This window comes from Parasteatoda tepidariorum, chromosome 6 (assembly GCF_982258835.1).
Source record: "Parasteatoda tepidariorum strain Cologne lab strain chromosome 6, Ptep-v5.0, whole genome shotgun sequence".
In the NCBI taxonomy this organism is placed as follows: Eukaryota; Metazoa; Arthropoda; class Arachnida; order Araneae; family Theridiidae; genus Parasteatoda; species Parasteatoda tepidariorum.
Window position 1 is genome coordinate 47,743,992 of NC_141760.1, and position 17,805 is coordinate 47,761,796.

A 17,805-nucleotide genomic window follows, 5' to 3' on the forward strand; every position below is an offset into this window, starting at 1 on the left:
ATTGCAAAAGGTAGAAAATATATCACATACTAAAAGTCTTGACAGTGTGACTATGCCCAAGCTTCATTTAAGGCTATAAAGGCATACATTAAAAACAGATGTCACAATAAGGCTTAAAGAAGTTCTTTAAAGCTCTTTCTCAAATATTAAAAAAATATGTATATTAAAAAAGCTTCAATTTAAGTGCATAAAACAATGTATGTTATCTTGATAGTATAGTCATATCTTGATTGTATAATATCTTGTATAGTACCTTATACTTATGTTATGTATACTACATTATGCATAATGCTTATATCTATCTTAATGCTTAATCTATAGAGAAATAGATTAAGCTTTTAAAAAGTTATTTAACTTTGTAAAAAGTGCAAATTCAGCAAGATTCTTCAACCTAAAAAAAAATGATTAAATTCAATGATAAATAATTGTACAACTCTTAACAGTAATAAAAAAATATTTTTTTTATTTGCTATAAATGTTATTTTATAAGACTGAGCTTTTTAAGAACAAGTTAAAGATCTATACCAAATAAGATACTATGAATTCATAGATTTTTAAAAACAAATTTAAAATAAATTAACGATGATGCAATACAACACACATAAAATAAAAATATATCTCACGTCATCAGATGAAACAGGGTTAGGTAGTGATGTACACGATGATAAAAAGCAATTTAAGAAGTGACTAATGGCATTAGAAAGAAACATAGTTTCTACTCCTTGAATGTAAAGTGAAAACAAATGCTTGGCACTACGGGTGATGAGTTCCAACACAATGATTTGCTATGTAAAGAAAAAGGGAAGAAATTAAGATCAGGAAATATTTAAATATAGACTGTTTAAATGAATAAAGAAAATTTGAAAACACATACATGAACGTATTGAAGTTGAGGTGCTTTGGCAACCATTTCAGCAAGCTTACCTAAATATCTAATACTGATTCCTCTAAAAAATTATAATTAATATAAATTTCTGGAAAAAGCATACAGCAGAAAAATTGAAGACAAGACATGAAAAATAGTAATTTTTAAATACAAGAAATAAAAGTTCAATTTTAGATCATATAAAGGTTATTGCAAAGTTTGTCACCATGTTTATTTTCTTAAGGAGAGATAAATTTTAAAATTTTTGATGTCCTTTCTTTTGTAAGCATTTGTTTTCTAAATTAAGAGTAAATTCCAAATTACTCATATTTATTGGTATTTTATTTTCCTTTTAAAACTGTCGTTGAACAGTAGACTCATTTTTTGGGTTTACGACTACTAATGTTCAAACACCATAGCCTTGTAATTTCGAACCCAATACAGAAGACAAGGAAACTTCAAGATCAAGTATTGGGAGGAATTTGCCTTTGTGGAGTACTTTTTGATGGAACTAACCCGCATTTGCGTTAAATGGAGGAAAACCACAAAACCCTCCCACAGTTAGCCTGATTGCAAGGGGACTAACCCCTAATTCATCTACCACAGAGGATATTCTAAGTCACCACTGTGGCTAGTGCCATCCAGATGCAGAATTTGTATCCACCAGTAATCGCTGGGATTCGAACCCGGTGCACCTCATTGGAAGGCAAACGCTCTATCCCCTGAGCCATCACGCTCTAAAAATATGAGCCTCCTGTTAAATGAACAATGTACGGTTAAAGAGTAAAAGTCCTCTCCCTTTATTTTTTTTAATTAGTTTAATGCTTATATCATAAACATAATATACACATCCAAACCAGGAATTAAAATGAATCTTCTATAACATTTTAAAATAAAAAAATTTCAGTCATTCAAACTGTAACAAGAGGGACCTTTATTTAAAACATCTTACCGTCCATGTAAAGCTTCAGTAAGTGTAACACCATCAATGGGAGATGTCGAATGATCCAAACAGTCTCTTATCTAGAAAATAAAGTTCATTAAAAGAAAACTTTATTATAAAAGCAGAATATAAAACAAAGAGATAGGGAAAATCTAGCAGAACAAATCAAAACTAATTAAAAAAAAACTATAAGAATATTTAAACAGATTAACTTCCTTAAAAAATTTAATTCCTTTATTAACAATATCATACTTTTTTCTAAGGTCTATATTTCACTGCATTTTTAAAAACTATATGAAAAATGACTTATCGACTAAGAATAAATAAAAAGTATTCAGTTATGCCACTATTATTGTTCAAAAATGCTACATTTCAAAAAAATACATTATAAATACATTGGGATAACTTTAACAGTTATAAGGCATTTAATATAGTTTCAACAGCAGCCATTCTTTGTACATAATGAAATTTTAAAAATAAAACAAAACTAAAAAAATTTAAAAAAAAAAAACACAGTTAATTGTACAAAAATTTCTAACAAAAAAGTAAATATTTGTCAACAAAATTTTTCTACTGAGTATTAAAAATCATCTTTCACTATTCATTTATCAAAACAAAATAATTCTCTCAAAGTTATTTTTCCATGTTAAATTAATTTAAAAATGTAAAATTAATTTCAGTGTTAAATTAATTTCCATGTAAAATTAATTTCCATGTTATTTTAATCTATTTTAGTGAAAAGAAAGAAAAGCTAAGAAAAATTCAAATGGAAATTTTTGGTACTTAAATTATTAAACAATCATTTCTATAGACATGCCATCTTCATGAAACTTCGGACAAATGGTCCTCATTTTAGATAAATTTATTCTCAATTCATATCTAATAAATTACCTTTTTGGACGGAAAATTTTTTTTTACTAATAGTTTGCAAAGAATTATATGTTAATAACATATCATTTAAATGCTTTTATAACATAAAACTGAGAATTTGAAGATCTTAACTAAGTCATAAAATATAAAAATTGCAAGAGAACAAGATAAAATTTTAAAAGATAGTTGTATACTTTGCAAAAACACTAGAAGTAGATTAGGAAAAAAAAAGGTCAACTTACAAAACCAGGTATTTGATTTGTTAGTAAAAATTCTGCCGCATCCTTAACAAGCTGCTTTTCCTTCAAAAACTTTTCACTCTGAAATATTAAAGCAAGAAAATGTGATAAAACATGCTAGAAAAAAATATATAAAATAAAAAATAAATATAGATGAAAAAATAAACATTTTTAAGCTATGAAACAAAAGTTAACATTCTTCATTCTTATTATAATATCAATCAATTCATTAAGATTTATTTCATCACTTAATTATTCAATTAACATGACAACTAGTACAAAACAAATTTATTACTTTTTAACTCTTAACCAAGCTAAACTTGGTTATTTGCTCCTGACAAAAGTTATTTTTTAGGCTCAGAGAAACACTTAATTGAACATGAACATTTAAATTTCCGAAAAAAATATTAAATAAAAATTTAATTTTTAAATTGAATTTATAGAAAAGAAAGTAACCTAACTTTTCTCTTAAAATGCTTTTTTTTTAATCATACTAAACTAATTTTATAAATTACCTTTAAAGTATAGAATCATCAATTGCCTTATTGATATTGTGTTTTATTAATAGGATTAATTAATTCAACACCTTAAAACTCAAAGGTTTACAATTTCAATATATATTATATCTACAATCGAAAATAGAAATTCTAGTATCCCTATCATTTACAAAGTAAAAATATACTAAGATTAATATTAATAGAATCTTTTGTTTGTGTAAAAGTCTCTCTCTGAAGTACCATAAAAGAATTATCTGAAAATAGAAGCATAAGTCAAGAATTAAAATTAATCCTTGAATGAACTATTGATCGAAATTAAGATGCAGAGTATAATATTTTAATTTATAAATAATATTTTGGGTTCACCATTTCCACAATCGGCTGTTTTAATTCACTCACAAACCAAGCCATTAAATGCAATACTCTATTCTGTATATTTTTTAATTTTAATCCATCTTAACTGGACAGAAACAAAAACTAATAAATGAGTAAAATTACTTCGGATAAAAACTGAATAACAGCTTATTTCTGAAAAAGTTGACACAAAAACGACTATGTAACAATATAGAAGTTGATTAAAAAATTACAGCACCTTATGTTTTGCTCGTGGAATACATATAACTTTAATTTAAAACTTTTCTATTCAATCTTTTTAAAAATAAAAACTAAGATTATAAGACAGAATTGCTTATAAAAAATGTTAAGCAACTTTTTTCAAATAAAGCATTTATAAGACTTTTACCCTTTTAGAATCTTAAGAAATTTCAAAGGTTTTAGCAATGGAACGTTTCAAGTGTTAAACGTGTACGAAATTAAACATGCTTCACACATAACGGCAGAGGTTTTTGGCACATCCTTACTTATAAACAAAAAATACATTTCGGCTTTTAAAATGAAATTCTTTAAAAATAATTTTAAAAGTTGTGGTACTGAAAATTTATTATAAAAATAAGATTCTTAAATAGTTTGTGTAAAAAATAAATTAATAGATAAAAGAAAAAATTCATACTTGAGAGTTAGGATGCCTCACACCAGGTGAGTAAACATCTGGATTAAATCTGATATCAAACTCTAAAACAGGAAATATTCATCAATACACATAATGTAAAAAAATTATGACTAAATAGTTTTGTATCCTAAGACAACATATTACCTGTTTCTTTTAATGAACCTACAGCTATTGCAGATTTCTTTATAACTTCTCTGGTACTATCAACTATAAAACAAATTTACTTATATATTGTGGATTAAAAAACTAATAATTAAGCAGGATGTTAACTACATTTTAAAAACTTTAGTTAGAGTATAATAATATGATAGAATAAAAACAAAATATTTAAAAAGTCATAATTTAGAAAGTTTTAATTATGTTGACTTGACTTATGTAAATAAGCTTATATTGCAATAAACAAATAAAAAAAATAATACATACAGAAATTTATGAACTGTAAGCCTTTGATTAAATATTCTGTGAAATAATAACTGTAGGATAATATTATTTATGTACAAAACTGTTAAGACTTACTTTCAGATTTATCTTTATTTGTTATAGACTCTACAATCTTCTTATATTCATCAGCTTCTAAATTTATTTTACCATCTTCAGAATCGTTAATAGTAGGCACTTCATTCAACATATTCTTTTCACCTGTCTCTTCATCAGAATTAGTTTTTACTTCCTCTATGTTTGGTGCAGAGGCATCTTCTTTTTCTGGCTTCTGTAAGAAATTATTTTTAACATTTAAAAAGGTCAAACAAGAAGAATTTTCAAAAACTCATAAAAGTTAAGAGAACATTTATGTTATTTCTGGAATACAAAAGAAATTTTATCATGCTATATTCAAATCATTCACTTTAGTTTTACCACATTTAAAAATTAATGAATAAAAGAAAATCTTAACATTCCAAAAGAAGATATAAAGGTAAAAAGAGTAATAGCTATTCAAATTGGAATGTTTTTCTTTCTTTTAAGACAGTTTCTAACAACTATTTTTAAATAATTGCATATTCTGAAAAGAATATCAATTAATAAAACATTTGTTACTTTAATATTCAATAAGAGCTTATCTGCCAACATTTAAAAATGAAAATTAAGATTTTAATATTAACAAATGTAACATAACAAACAATGATCTTTTTTAAAATAAAATAGGGATTTTTTTTTTCCTTCACATATTTCATATTAACCCTTTAATGGGCCCTTTACTTCTAGTAAAGGTAAATTAAAGTATTTTTGGAATTGAAATTGTTTTAAGAACAGTAACTGATATTTAAAAAAAAAAAACTCATTTAGTTTATTAAAATGCCATTTTTTTTGGTGGTAAATATATTTAACATGACCTATTAGGGAACTTACTGACTTTTATTTTTCTTTATTTATAAAATAAATTCCTTAAATGCTACAAACTTCAAAAGGAATTATGTATTTTATAACTTTTATACGTTTTTAAAAAGTGACAAATGGTTACCAATTTTATTCAAATTCACGTCAAGAAAGCTGAAGTTATTGCAAAATGGAAACCTAAATTAAAAGTGGTAAAACGTGGTGGTAAGTATACTTACCACGGCCTTCAAAAGGGTTAAACATTTGTAGTATTTAACCATTTGATAGAAACAGCTAAAATAGATTTAATTTAAAAAATTACCTTTTTTAAAGAATTAAAATTGTCAATATTATAATTTATAAATTAAAATCTATAAATAAAATGAGGATTTTATAAAAATATAATCAAAGAGATTTTAAATATTTCCAATGAAAAGCAATGGATGATACAACAAACTATAAATCAATGGATAGAGGAATGTTTAGCTAATTAATATGCATTCAACGCGAGTACTCTTTTATATACAACTGATGTCATATTGGTATTTTTATTTCTTATCGAACAAAGTGGTTGATTCTTGCTTACTGAACTCACTCCGTGCTGCAACAATACGACTTTGCAAATTCTGAATTCAGGAAGATCCATAATATTTTTAAAATCAACAACAGTATATAAATTAAAATTGAATAAATAAACAAATTTAGTACAAAGTCTGAAAGAAATTGTTTTCTCCTCATAAAAAATTAATGTGAAAATTCCCATGTTTGATTTATTTTTCTAATATTTGCTAACAAATCTGGAAATATGTACATCTTAAATAATAAGGATTAAGACACACCAAGTTTCAAATTCTAATGCCTTTTTTTATCAAGAAATTTAATATATAGGGTGTGCCAAAATTAAGTGTCCCTAAAGTTTAATAAAATATACTGTCAGAGATTTCTCCTTGTTTTATTGAATTGAGATTAAATCTGTAGTATTTTTTCTAAGCTAGAAAATAACCCATAATGAAGCTAGATTGTGTGATTAATATATTACCTTCTCAAACAAATTCTTTAACCCAATTTGTTGCAAATGGAAAGCAGCTAATTTGATGAACATCATGTATCTGTGTCTGAAAACAAAATAAAATATTGAAAAATAAAAATTTTAGCTGATACCTTTATCATTTCAAAAAGTAACATTTCCAGTGTTTTACTTCTTATTACACAAGCAGAAATTAAACTATTCTTTTATTAAATTTTTAAAAATAAAGTAGCTTCCACAGAACTAGGCATGACAAAATATTTCAGGGTTTAACTAATGTGATTTAAATTATGAGTAAGTTTTTAATTCTCTTTTCAACATTAAACATACCATAGCTGGTCGAAAGACTGGTTATTGTATTGTAAAGTGTTCGTATGTTTAGTGCTAAATTTCCTAATATTAAATGAAGTATTTTTAAAACATTCACACTAAATTTTTACTTCAAGAATTACAACTTTTTCCCATCAGCAAGAGGTATTCACCTTCAAAAAATTAAAATTAGATAAATTACAATATCATACATTTTTGTAACAAAAAATTAAATAGATGAAGAAGTTGAAAAAAAAAAAATACATTGCTGTGAAAACAAATGGTTTTGACATTTTGATTACATTTTCAACTGTTGATTGTAAGAAATCAGTAGCTTATTTTAAACGTTTCACAATTAAAATCTACGAAAGATTAATCATTAACTAATGTGAAATTCTATATTATATGTCAGAACTTGACAAATTCGATAAAAGCAAGATAATAAAAAAGAAACAAGATAACATGCATTGCCAATATAAAAAATGTGAAGAAAAAATGTTTTTTTCTTAGAACAAAATGAGACTGGGGCTTTTGGTTTCGAATGAAAATTTTTTTAAAATTTATTTAATATGTGGCTTCATAAATAAATATTTTATTTAATTGTTTTTTCTATTGTCCAACAGTACTTAATCAAAATCTGTGAAATACACTCATTCTTAGCTTTCTGTTATGAAATGCTAAGTATCTATCCCATCAAATCTTTCTTTGCTCGCTTAACTTTTTAACTTGAAAATTTTTTAATTATGTAAAAATTTTTGACTTTATGACTATTATATGACTATAAATTATTAAGATTATGATTTTATTATTCAGCATAAATAAACGCAAATATTAAAAACCAACTTACTCAACAAATGCATCAATTAATTCTTGCCTTAAACAGCATAATTTATGTTTGTGAGAACGTGGAAAACCTAATGTTTGAGCTTCTTTTGATAACTCTTCATCTTCAACTAAACAAATAAAAGAAAATTTTAAACACTTCAAAACTGAAAATTAAATATTTCTTATTTTTAATTAATATTGCTGAACATGTTTTACTTTGAAATATTTATTATAATAACAAAGGAAATAGAGACACAAAAAAATTTCTAGTGCTATTTCACAACTAAGAACTAGACTGAACAGTAAATAATTCTAAACTTCTTTAATATAGATAAATATACAAATAGATAAAATATAAAATTTAAAAAAATACACTGAAATGTAAAAAGAATGCAATAAAAAAAAAGAATGATAAGATATTTCTGATACTGAACTTAAAAGATTTGGTGCCATAGTAAAAATTAGTATGCATCAAGTTATCAATATAAATATGCTAAACTTTGAACAGTTAAAAAAATTTTAAATTCTTTAAAGTATTGTCTCAAATAATACTAAAAAATATTAAATAAGATTTTATAATGCCCTCCTATTTCTAACTATTTAAAATAAATTTTAAAAAATAAATTTTAAAAAATACATTGTACAAAAAAACAATGAAACTTAAATCAATGTCCCACTTTAATTATTAAAACCACTTGTAGACCATTAACTGATATGCAGATTTGCAAATTAGAGATATTTAAGGAAACTATATTTTTTATTTAAATACAAAAAATGTGAAGACTGCAATAAATATTGCTGTAGTTTCAGATTTGGTAAGTAGCCTATTAATGTAATGTTTAGTTTTTAAAAGTAATCAACATGTGTTATTTTATGTTAAAGTTAGTAATTTAATTATTTAAAACAAAAAACTTACGAGTTAAGAAATTAACATCAGGTGGAAAAGTTCTCAAAAGATCCAAAATATAATGCCTTCCATCATTTCCAATAATACCCTTTGAAAGAATGATATACAATTAAAATTTTAAGTTTACAACAAAAATTTTGAACACAATAAGTTTAAAATGAAAAATAACACAATTATAAATGATCAATTGGAAAGGGTTACAAATAACTAGGAAAATTCAATGGTGTCATTTTGTTGTGATCGCGACTATTTATAGGAATAAAATTACTATTTAAATAGAAGAATTACAGTAAAACCACAAATTATTCAAAATATTCCAATTCATAGAAAGCACTTTGTTTACAAGAAATAAAAATTGTGAAATAATTCTAAAGACAAGCGAACAAGGTGTTTTGATTTCACACAATCATTCTCGAAAAGAAAATTACTAACTCTACAAAAAGCATTGAATGAATTTTAAAAAATTATATATAATAAAGATGTCACTTGAAATAAATCAAAAGTATTTTTAACCTTAGTGCTCCTAATGTCAATTATCCTATCAGTTTTATATCTTGTCAATGTATAGTATATTTTTCTCAAAATAAGTCCAGTATTTATGATTTGCTTTAGTTGTGTCTTCACGACGATGCAACCTAATGTTATAACGTCTTTTCTTTTTTCGTTTTGTTTAGGCCACAGAAATTGTTACACTGAGCATCGTCTGCAAATACATAACTGATTCACATTGGCTACATTGTGGATAAGTAGTATATATTGATACTGCCATTTACAACAAGCTTGGCAAACCTCCCAAAAATCTGAATTTTAATTATCTAAGGTTTTTTAACTTAAAAACAGATTGCTATTATATAGAACTTTAGTTGTGTGAAAAAGAAATTACTGAAACTGACTTTACAAGCTTTAAATAAACTAATAACATGCAAATAAGATAAATTGCTTACTTTACACTCCACAGAAGAACAAAGCTCAACCTCTTCATCTTTTTCATTCAAAACACTGAAAAACAACTAAATTAGTAAAAGAAGAAGAAAAAAACAAATATATTCCTAAGTATTTAAAAGCTTACTTAACATTAACATTCTACATATTTAACAATGACATCTTAAATATTAGTAATTTAACTTGCTCCTGTGAAAATTACAATATATACTTACAATATACTACCCTTCAAAGAAAGATTAGAGTAGTTTCAAAATATATTGTTCCAAGATATAACTTTCATAAAGATAAAAAATTTTTAAAAAAATAAGAAATTTACTTTCAATTTCAAGAAACTTCTTTGAAAACATTACACTCTGCTGTTTGTAATTAGTTGTAAAATTGAATTTATCGATAGCAAAATTTAAAACATTAAGTATTTCACTTACGAATGTGGAAGAATTTTCAGTGGTTGTCCAGCTTTATTGAGCTAAACAAAAAATATTCAAACATTAAAAAAAAAAAAATTTTTAAAAAAAGAATTTCAAATAAAGAAATAATCAAATATATTTTATTTCATAATAATCTTTTATGTCTTAATTACCATTTCCAGATATTTAGGATGACTAAGAACAGTCTTTCCAAAATCTACAGAACCATAGACAACAGAATGCTCTTGTTCTCGTTCAAGAATACCTGAAAATTAATATTTTTTAAATTTATGCAAGTTTAAATGCATCAAGCAGGGATGCTACTCGCAAAATATCAAATTGTCTCACCAGAAATTGCATTTCGTCTCAGTTAAAATCTCTTTTTGGCTCAGTTTGTCTCAACTAAAATTATTTTTTGACTTAGTTTATCTCAACTAAAATGACTATTAATCAGTTTGATAACAATATAAAGATAATTTTCAGGATCCATAAAACCATTAATAGCATACTAGGAGTACTACAATTATACATACATTCACTTTTGCTAGGATTTTAAAAAACCTGTATATGATTGATTATAAGAGTCCACAAAATTGTTTCGTGGACTCTGTTGTTTTCATATATGTTGCATTTATCATTTATGCCAATGAATAGTATCTGTTCCAGAATTTTACAAAGTAAATTTTAACTTTCTTATTTTTTAAAATATAATGGTGTAACCTTTCTAAAAAGAAATATCTATTTAGTTTTGGTAATTCAAAAGGGAAAATACCCATTTTATTTTGAGCTCAAATTTCATCTCAAAATATATAACTATTCAGTTACAATGGAAGGTCTGCAGATTTCAGTAATTAAAAGAGAAATTCAGTAATTAAATAATGAGAGTTTAAGAAAATGTAAATAACACAAAAAAAAACACTCTTTGATAGAATTCAGGAGGTGCAGTGAAATTTTGAAATATTTTAGGTAAGAATTTTTCAAGAAAATTTTAGGGAGCACTTAATAGCCAAAAATTAGCATATATACATTTTTATATCAAAACAGAAATATATAAAAACTATTATAAACAATTAAAAAAGACACATATAAATATACTTTTCTTTCTAAAATGACTTGCATCCTTTATTAAGTATAAAAGTAAACTTTTTAGTTAATTGGCATTGACTAGTAGATTGTACTTTCTTGCATTAACGAGAACAGTTAGTTGACTATGCTCTTTTAATTAATATAGCTAAATATACAATCATAAAATGTAATTATGAATGCACTTAGTAATTTTTTAAATGCAGCAACTGTAGAAAAATATATCACATCTTTACAGTAACTAGTTCAAGAAAAAACTTAATTCTACTTCTTTCTAGAATCGTGATCATGGGTGCAAGTTGGAAAAAAGGCCAAGACAGAAAATTTTTTGACTGAAATACCTAACATACACAATACCCCCTCGACATATGCAAACTATCTAGAAAGCGTTACCATAATACATCAAGATTAAATACTGTACAAAAAATATTTATTCGTCTGTCTTTTGATAAAATAACAACAGGACATAAGAAAATAGACCAATAACGTAGACCTAAAAAATATTTTTATGGACAGAAAGGAAAAAAAAATTCCGATTTCCGTCTTCGAGTCAGTCTTGTTTCCGTCTTATTTCCGTCAGCGGACATTTTCGAAAGACGGAAATCCGTCCTGGGGACGGAAGACTTGCACCCTCGTGATACTGGATTTTAAAATCGCGTGAATATGAATTGCGATATTTGGTTTTAAAATCACGTGAATATGAATCACGATATTGGATTTTAAAATCGCGTGAATATGAATCGCGATATTGGATTTCAAAATCGTGTGAATATGAATCACGATATATGATTTCAAAATAGCGTAAATATGAATCGCGATTTTGGATTTTAAAATCGCATGAATATGAATCGCGATATTGGATTTCAAAATCGCGTGAATATGAATCACGATATCGGATTTTAAAATCAAGTGAATATGAATCGTGCGGTTGGATTTTAAAATCGCGTGAATATGAATCGCGATTTTGGATTATAAAATCATGTGAATATGAATCGCGCTGTTGGATTTTAAAAACACGAAAATACAAATCACGATATTGGATTTTAAAATCGCGTGAATATGAATCACGATTTTAGATTATAAAATCGCGTGAATATGAATCACGATTTTAGATTATAAAATCGCGTGAATATGAATCGCGCTGCTGGATTTTAAAAACAAAAATCACGATATTGGATTTTAAAATCGCGTGAATATGAATCACTATTTTGGATTTTAAAATCACGTGAATAAGAATCACGCTATTGAATTTCAAAATCGCGTGAATATGAATCACGATATCGGATTTTAAAATCAAGTGAATATGAATCGTGCGGTTGGATTTTAAAAACACGAAAATACTAATCACGATATTGGATTTTAAAATCGCGTGAATATGAATCACGATTTTAGATTATAAAATCGCGTGAATATGAATCGCGCTGCTGGATTTTAAAAACAAAAATCACGATATTGGATTTTAAAATCGCGTGAATATGAATCACTATTTTGGATTTTAAAATCACGTGAATAAGAATCACGCTATTGGATTTTAAAGACGCGAAAATACAAATAGCGATATTGAATTTTTAAATAGCGAAAATAAGAATCACGATGCATTATTTTTAGATCACGTGAATACGAATCGCAATGAGTAATTTTTAAATAGCGTACAAATACGAAAAACGAGATCTGATATTACAACTGCGTGATAACGAATCGCAATACTGGATGCATGAATACGAATAGCGACGTTGGATTTTAAACTCGCGAGAATACAGATCGCGAAATTGAATTTTTATATTGAGTGAATAGGAATTGCTAGTACGATTTTTAAATAGCGTAAAAAAATCGCAACACGTAAGTTTTAAATCAGTTAAATACGAAAATCGATGATTGATATTAAAATCGTCTGACTAAAAATCGCGATTTTAGCATATTCCAGAGCAGCTCCTAATATTTAAAATTCCGAAAATCAGCCAAAAAAAAAAAAAAAAAAAAATCAAATATCGGCGGTCGAAACGAAACGCTTAGACTCCTTTCCACTCTATAGCGGAAGTCGCGGTAATCCGACTAATCATTCCGACGGCTTGGGTTTCTCTAATTGGACTCCCTAAAAATTTTAGTTTTTGGAACATGGTCGGAAATTTTAAAAATTGAGAGAAAAAAGCGGATTTCCGCTTTTTCGCTTGAAGTCTTTCATCCCTGAATAATTATGTGCACTGTACAGTTTCCTAAGAAAAAAAAGCAAGATAATAACCAATAGTATAAGGGAAGAATACCTTCTTTTTTTTTTTACAATATCACGTTAATACGATACTGATTGCTACTCACTGCTGTACATTATCCAATTGTAGACACGAAACGCATATTCTATATGCATTCCAATAGCTGATTCGCCAAACGGAATTTCTGACATTTAAATGACGTATTTAGGAGGCGTGAACGGCAAAATGCTCTCCAATGACTCACGGCGATGCGGATTAATATTTGAAACTGAATTCAGGTTTGTCAAATTTTGGACGTTTTGTCTCAGAATGGCGCAGCTTTGACAGAAACTGAGCTGAATGTCGCAAAATGGCGCAGTTATGCCGTTTTGTCTCAGTTTGTCGCAAATGGCGCAGGTGTAGCATCCCTGATCAAGCAAAACATATATTTTAACGTGAGTCATAAATAAAAAAAACAAGGCAGGATATTTTTTAAAAATTAATGAGGTAATTAAAGTACAAACTATGGGAAAACAAATATATAATCCTTTTTGTAATAAAAGTTGAAACAGTTTCAATTGAATCAATAGTATTACCTTGGGATTAACATTTTAAAATATCTTAGATATGTTTTACTTTTAATTAGCTTTATTTTAACCTTCTGCTTTTAATCAGAGACTCTCCACTTTCTTTTTTAGTCACAACACAGTAATATGATAGTTTTTTTTAAAAAATGCAAACTAAGTGCTTTGGCAACTTTAAGTACGTAAGTCAAAAATAAATTTAAAAAAACATTCAATCACAATACATTTATTGCTTGTTTGAAGGAGCACTCCTAATAATTGTTTTACAGTGGTAGGAGAAGGATTTTTAACGGTATTCGACCAATGGGCCACCGTTGTTTTAGAGCCACTCATATTTTATTCATCTACAAGTATTACCATGCTATGGCCTGTAGTCCATGACAAGAAAAATGAGACTTCACATTCTTACTCTTCATTCCTTACACATTTCATACACACATTTAGTGAACTAAAAGAACTATTTAAACACTTTAATAATTTTAAAAATAGAATTTTCAGACTTTTTTTTTGTTAAATTTATTAAAATGATTTTCTAGAAGTTTCAGCAAAATTTCTAAATGAATCAAAGGAATACTCATAAGAATGTTCATTTGGCCTTTTAAAAACTAATTCAATTATTTGTTAAATGGGTCTTTATTTTGTATATCAGGGCTCACAAACAAGTGACTGCATTTAAAATACAATTCTGTCTTTTTAAAAGAAAATAAATAATTAGCATCAATAAAATGAATGTCATTTAAAACTCATCACAAAACAATCACTGCAGATATAAATTTTTATTAAATTGGTTTAGTTGTTGAAATAAGAGCATGTGATTTCTCATCTTACCTGGAATAATTGATTGGGCCGTAACTCGATAGCCACGATAGTCTATCACAACAGTACCCAAGGTATAAAGGCCTTCTATATCTACAGCATTATATGCACGGACACCTTGCAAATCATTATTCTGAAAATATCAAGAAATAAAATATAACTTAGAAGACACTAAGTATTTTTATGTTATAACTAGAGTAGTGGCAAACATTTGTTTTTAAAACTTACTGGAGCTGAAAATGCAGCAGCATCTCCCCCAACTTCCTTATAATGATCACGAACATCAAATCCGAGACTAAAGAATATGTTGTTCCAAATAAACATCTGCATTCTATAATAAAAAACACATTGTAAAACTACATCATGATAAATAATACAGAAAAATAGAAGTAATTGAATAAAATAGCTGTTAATAAGAAAGCAAGGCATACTTTGTTTCTTCTCCAGGATTTAGAGCCATAACATTGCCATCCACGACAGCCATGGCACCTCGAGTAGCAGCAGTAACAAAGTCGCTGTGCACTTTAAAGATGGCTCTTTCTCGAATAAGTCGTTCTGGTAAAGATTTCCTAGATAATTCTCTAGTTGTTTGAAGTTCTTCATTCCAGTCTCTTGTCTGACCAGGTATATGTTCCTCATAACCCAATTTAGCAGAAAAAGCTAAAAGATAAGTAATAAAATTACCACTTAGCACTATGTCAATTGGTAAAAGAAAACAATGGGAAACAAATTTTTTGTTGCACGAAAAAAATATTTGATCTTTGCTCACGGTCTGCCAGAACTTCCCCAGAAGTCTGTCACAACATTTATGCGACTCCCTGTTTTAAATAAAGTTTTATACGCACACATTTTGACTAAAATAAACTAAACATTTCATTTAAAAAACTACAGCATTGAAAGAGCAAACTTGAAATCAGAGATACAAAAATATCATGCAACGGAAAACAAACAAAAAATTTCCAAAGTAATTAATTCATTTTAAATTTTCTACAATTAAGTTTTTTTAATAAATTTTACAAAAAGATAAAAGAAAATCTAAAAATTTGAGAAAAAAGTTAATTTTAAATTATTAAAAAAGGTAGTCAAAAGTTATGTAAACCTTTATTTTTAAAGTTTACTTTACTCAATTTAACAAATTTACTTACAGTATGAGAAATTCATTAAGAAAGAGCATTAATTTCAATAATTACTGTATTTTTAAAATTATCTGCAATAGCTTAAATTTGAAATACATATGCATATATTGTATATGTTATGCTTTGTATATGTTTTTTTTTTTTTTTTTTTAAATTACGCCCGCCATTGTCTTCTCAGACATAAGGCGTCCTGCAGTCCAATACAACACTGAAGTAGCTCCAGAAGGTGAGAGGGCACAATAAGTCATCACAGGAACGAATGTCAAGAAGAGAGGGGCAATCAAATAAATGCTCCCCAGTCATAGGCGAAGTGTTACAGAGAGGTGAATTGACCAAGTTAATTTTAAATAAATGGGCCTGCAAGTAGTCATGTCCAGTAATTAATCTAAGGCAAGCAACTCCCTCAGCTCTGGGAAGGAGGGAAAGGTGAGAGCGCTGCTGGTCATCAAGAAGACTAGCCCAGGATTTTCCATCAGCTAAGTCCCAAAGAGCAGATATTGTTCTGTGCTTGCATTTGCTCTTAAGAAGCCACCTTGCATTTCTAAGGGGAACTGGATGAGAAGAATTTAATGTTAATCAGTGCTGAAGAATTTAATCAGTGCTGAAGCCTCTCTAGTCAACATATCAGCCCGTTCATTTCCGTAAATGCCACAGTGGCCAGGGATCCACTGGAGGACTACCTCTCTTCCAGAACAAAGAAGAGAGTCAATGCGTTGTTTACACTTAAATTCGAGGGTTAGGGGTGTAGTGTGGCAGGCCTCCTTCTGGTGCACCCTGGGTAACGCTGAATCTGCTACAGCCTTCGCCAATCTCTTGCTTTGTATATGTTAAATATAACATTTTCAATATTAACATTACCTTAAGAAAAAAAATTAAGTTTCTAAAGCTACTTTCAAATAAGCTTTCTTGTTATCAAAGGTTACCATTTTTAGGAGATCTGTATAACTATCAAAAACTCTCTTAAAATTTTATTACGGAGCACTACTAATGTACTTACCATCTTCTGCTCGAATGGAATCAATAGTATGTTCTAGATTTGGTGCAGCCCATGTATAAACTTGATAGGGCGTAGCTACCCGCTCAAAGGGATGTCTTTGTGTTCTCTTCTTTTGTATTAAATTAAAGTTTCTCTTAAACGTCGGACTGACCTACAAGTAATTTCAAACAATTTGTAAATCACACGATCAAAAATTTTTTTTAAATAAATCTATAAATGTAAAAAGAGAATAAAAGAAAAGGTAGAAATTATATTTGAAATTAAAAATACACACAAAATATGAATAAAATTTTATAAACTTTACATTTTTTCTCTAGTAATAATCAAAAGTATATTAGAATTTCTTACCTGTCCCAATAAATCTGCAAGTGAATGGAATATTAGCTTGGGGGTGGCAGGTTTTGGATTGAACTCTTCATCTGTGGTTCTTTAAAAATAAAAAGCGATTTCATATAATAAAAAACCTTTTCTGATAAAATATATTTTTTCAATCCTTTTTTTTATTTCTTTAAACTTAAGAAAAAATATGCATGTTTAATTTTACTTTTACTAAAAAAGAATGAAAACCACTTACACATTAATTAGGTAATGAAAATAAAATATAGGAAATATTGTACACAAAATCATATCAACTTAATTTTAAAGCTAAGAGCCTAAAACCTAAGAACTAAGACTAAGAGCCTAAAGCCTAAGAACTTAAAATTGTTTTTATCTGGGCAACAGCAAATGTTGAGCCTTGTACCTAAAATGTACTTTAAAATATTTAAAGCCTATTTTTCAGGTAAGTGGAAAAGAAACTTATGGCACTTGGTAGTAAAAATACTGGTTGGTTGATAAATCAGTCAA

At 27.3% G+C, this 17,805-nt stretch overlaps 1 protein-coding gene across 6 annotated transcripts in view; it reads right to left on the minus strand.

The window, feature by feature from the left end:
- clu (clustered mitochondria protein homolog) overlaps nt 1-17,805 on the minus strand; it is a 41,460-nt gene that overhangs the window by 12,349 nt on the left and 11,306 nt on the right. For all 6 annotated transcript variants that reach the window (XM_016055686.4, XM_016055682.4, XM_071178701.2 and 3 more), the window contains exons 8-25: nt 17,308-17,386; nt 16,960-17,110; nt 15,258-15,486; nt 15,055-15,157; nt 14,839-14,959; nt 10,331-10,422; nt 10,176-10,216; nt 9,750-9,804; nt 8,815-8,893; nt 7,921-8,026; nt 6,777-6,852; nt 4,940-5,132; nt 4,568-4,630; nt 4,424-4,485; nt 2,921-2,998; nt 1,818-1,888; nt 875-947; nt 624-785 (exon numbers count right to left, since the gene is read on the minus strand). In XM_016055686.4, coding sequence (XP_015911172.2) covers nt 624-785; nt 875-947; nt 1,818-1,888; nt 2,921-2,998; nt 4,424-4,485; nt 4,568-4,630; nt 4,940-5,132; nt 6,777-6,852; nt 7,921-8,026; nt 8,815-8,893; nt 9,750-9,804; nt 10,176-10,216; nt 10,331-10,422; nt 14,839-14,959; nt 15,055-15,157; nt 15,258-15,486; nt 16,960-17,110; nt 17,308-17,386 — 1,834 coding nt within the window. The remainder of the gene's footprint in view (nt 1-623; nt 786-874; nt 948-1,817; nt 1,889-2,920; nt 2,999-4,423; nt 4,486-4,567; nt 4,631-4,939; nt 5,133-6,776; nt 6,853-7,920; nt 8,027-8,814; nt 8,894-9,749; nt 9,805-10,175; nt 10,217-10,330; nt 10,423-14,838; nt 14,960-15,054; nt 15,158-15,257; nt 15,487-16,959; nt 17,111-17,307; nt 17,387-17,805) is intronic.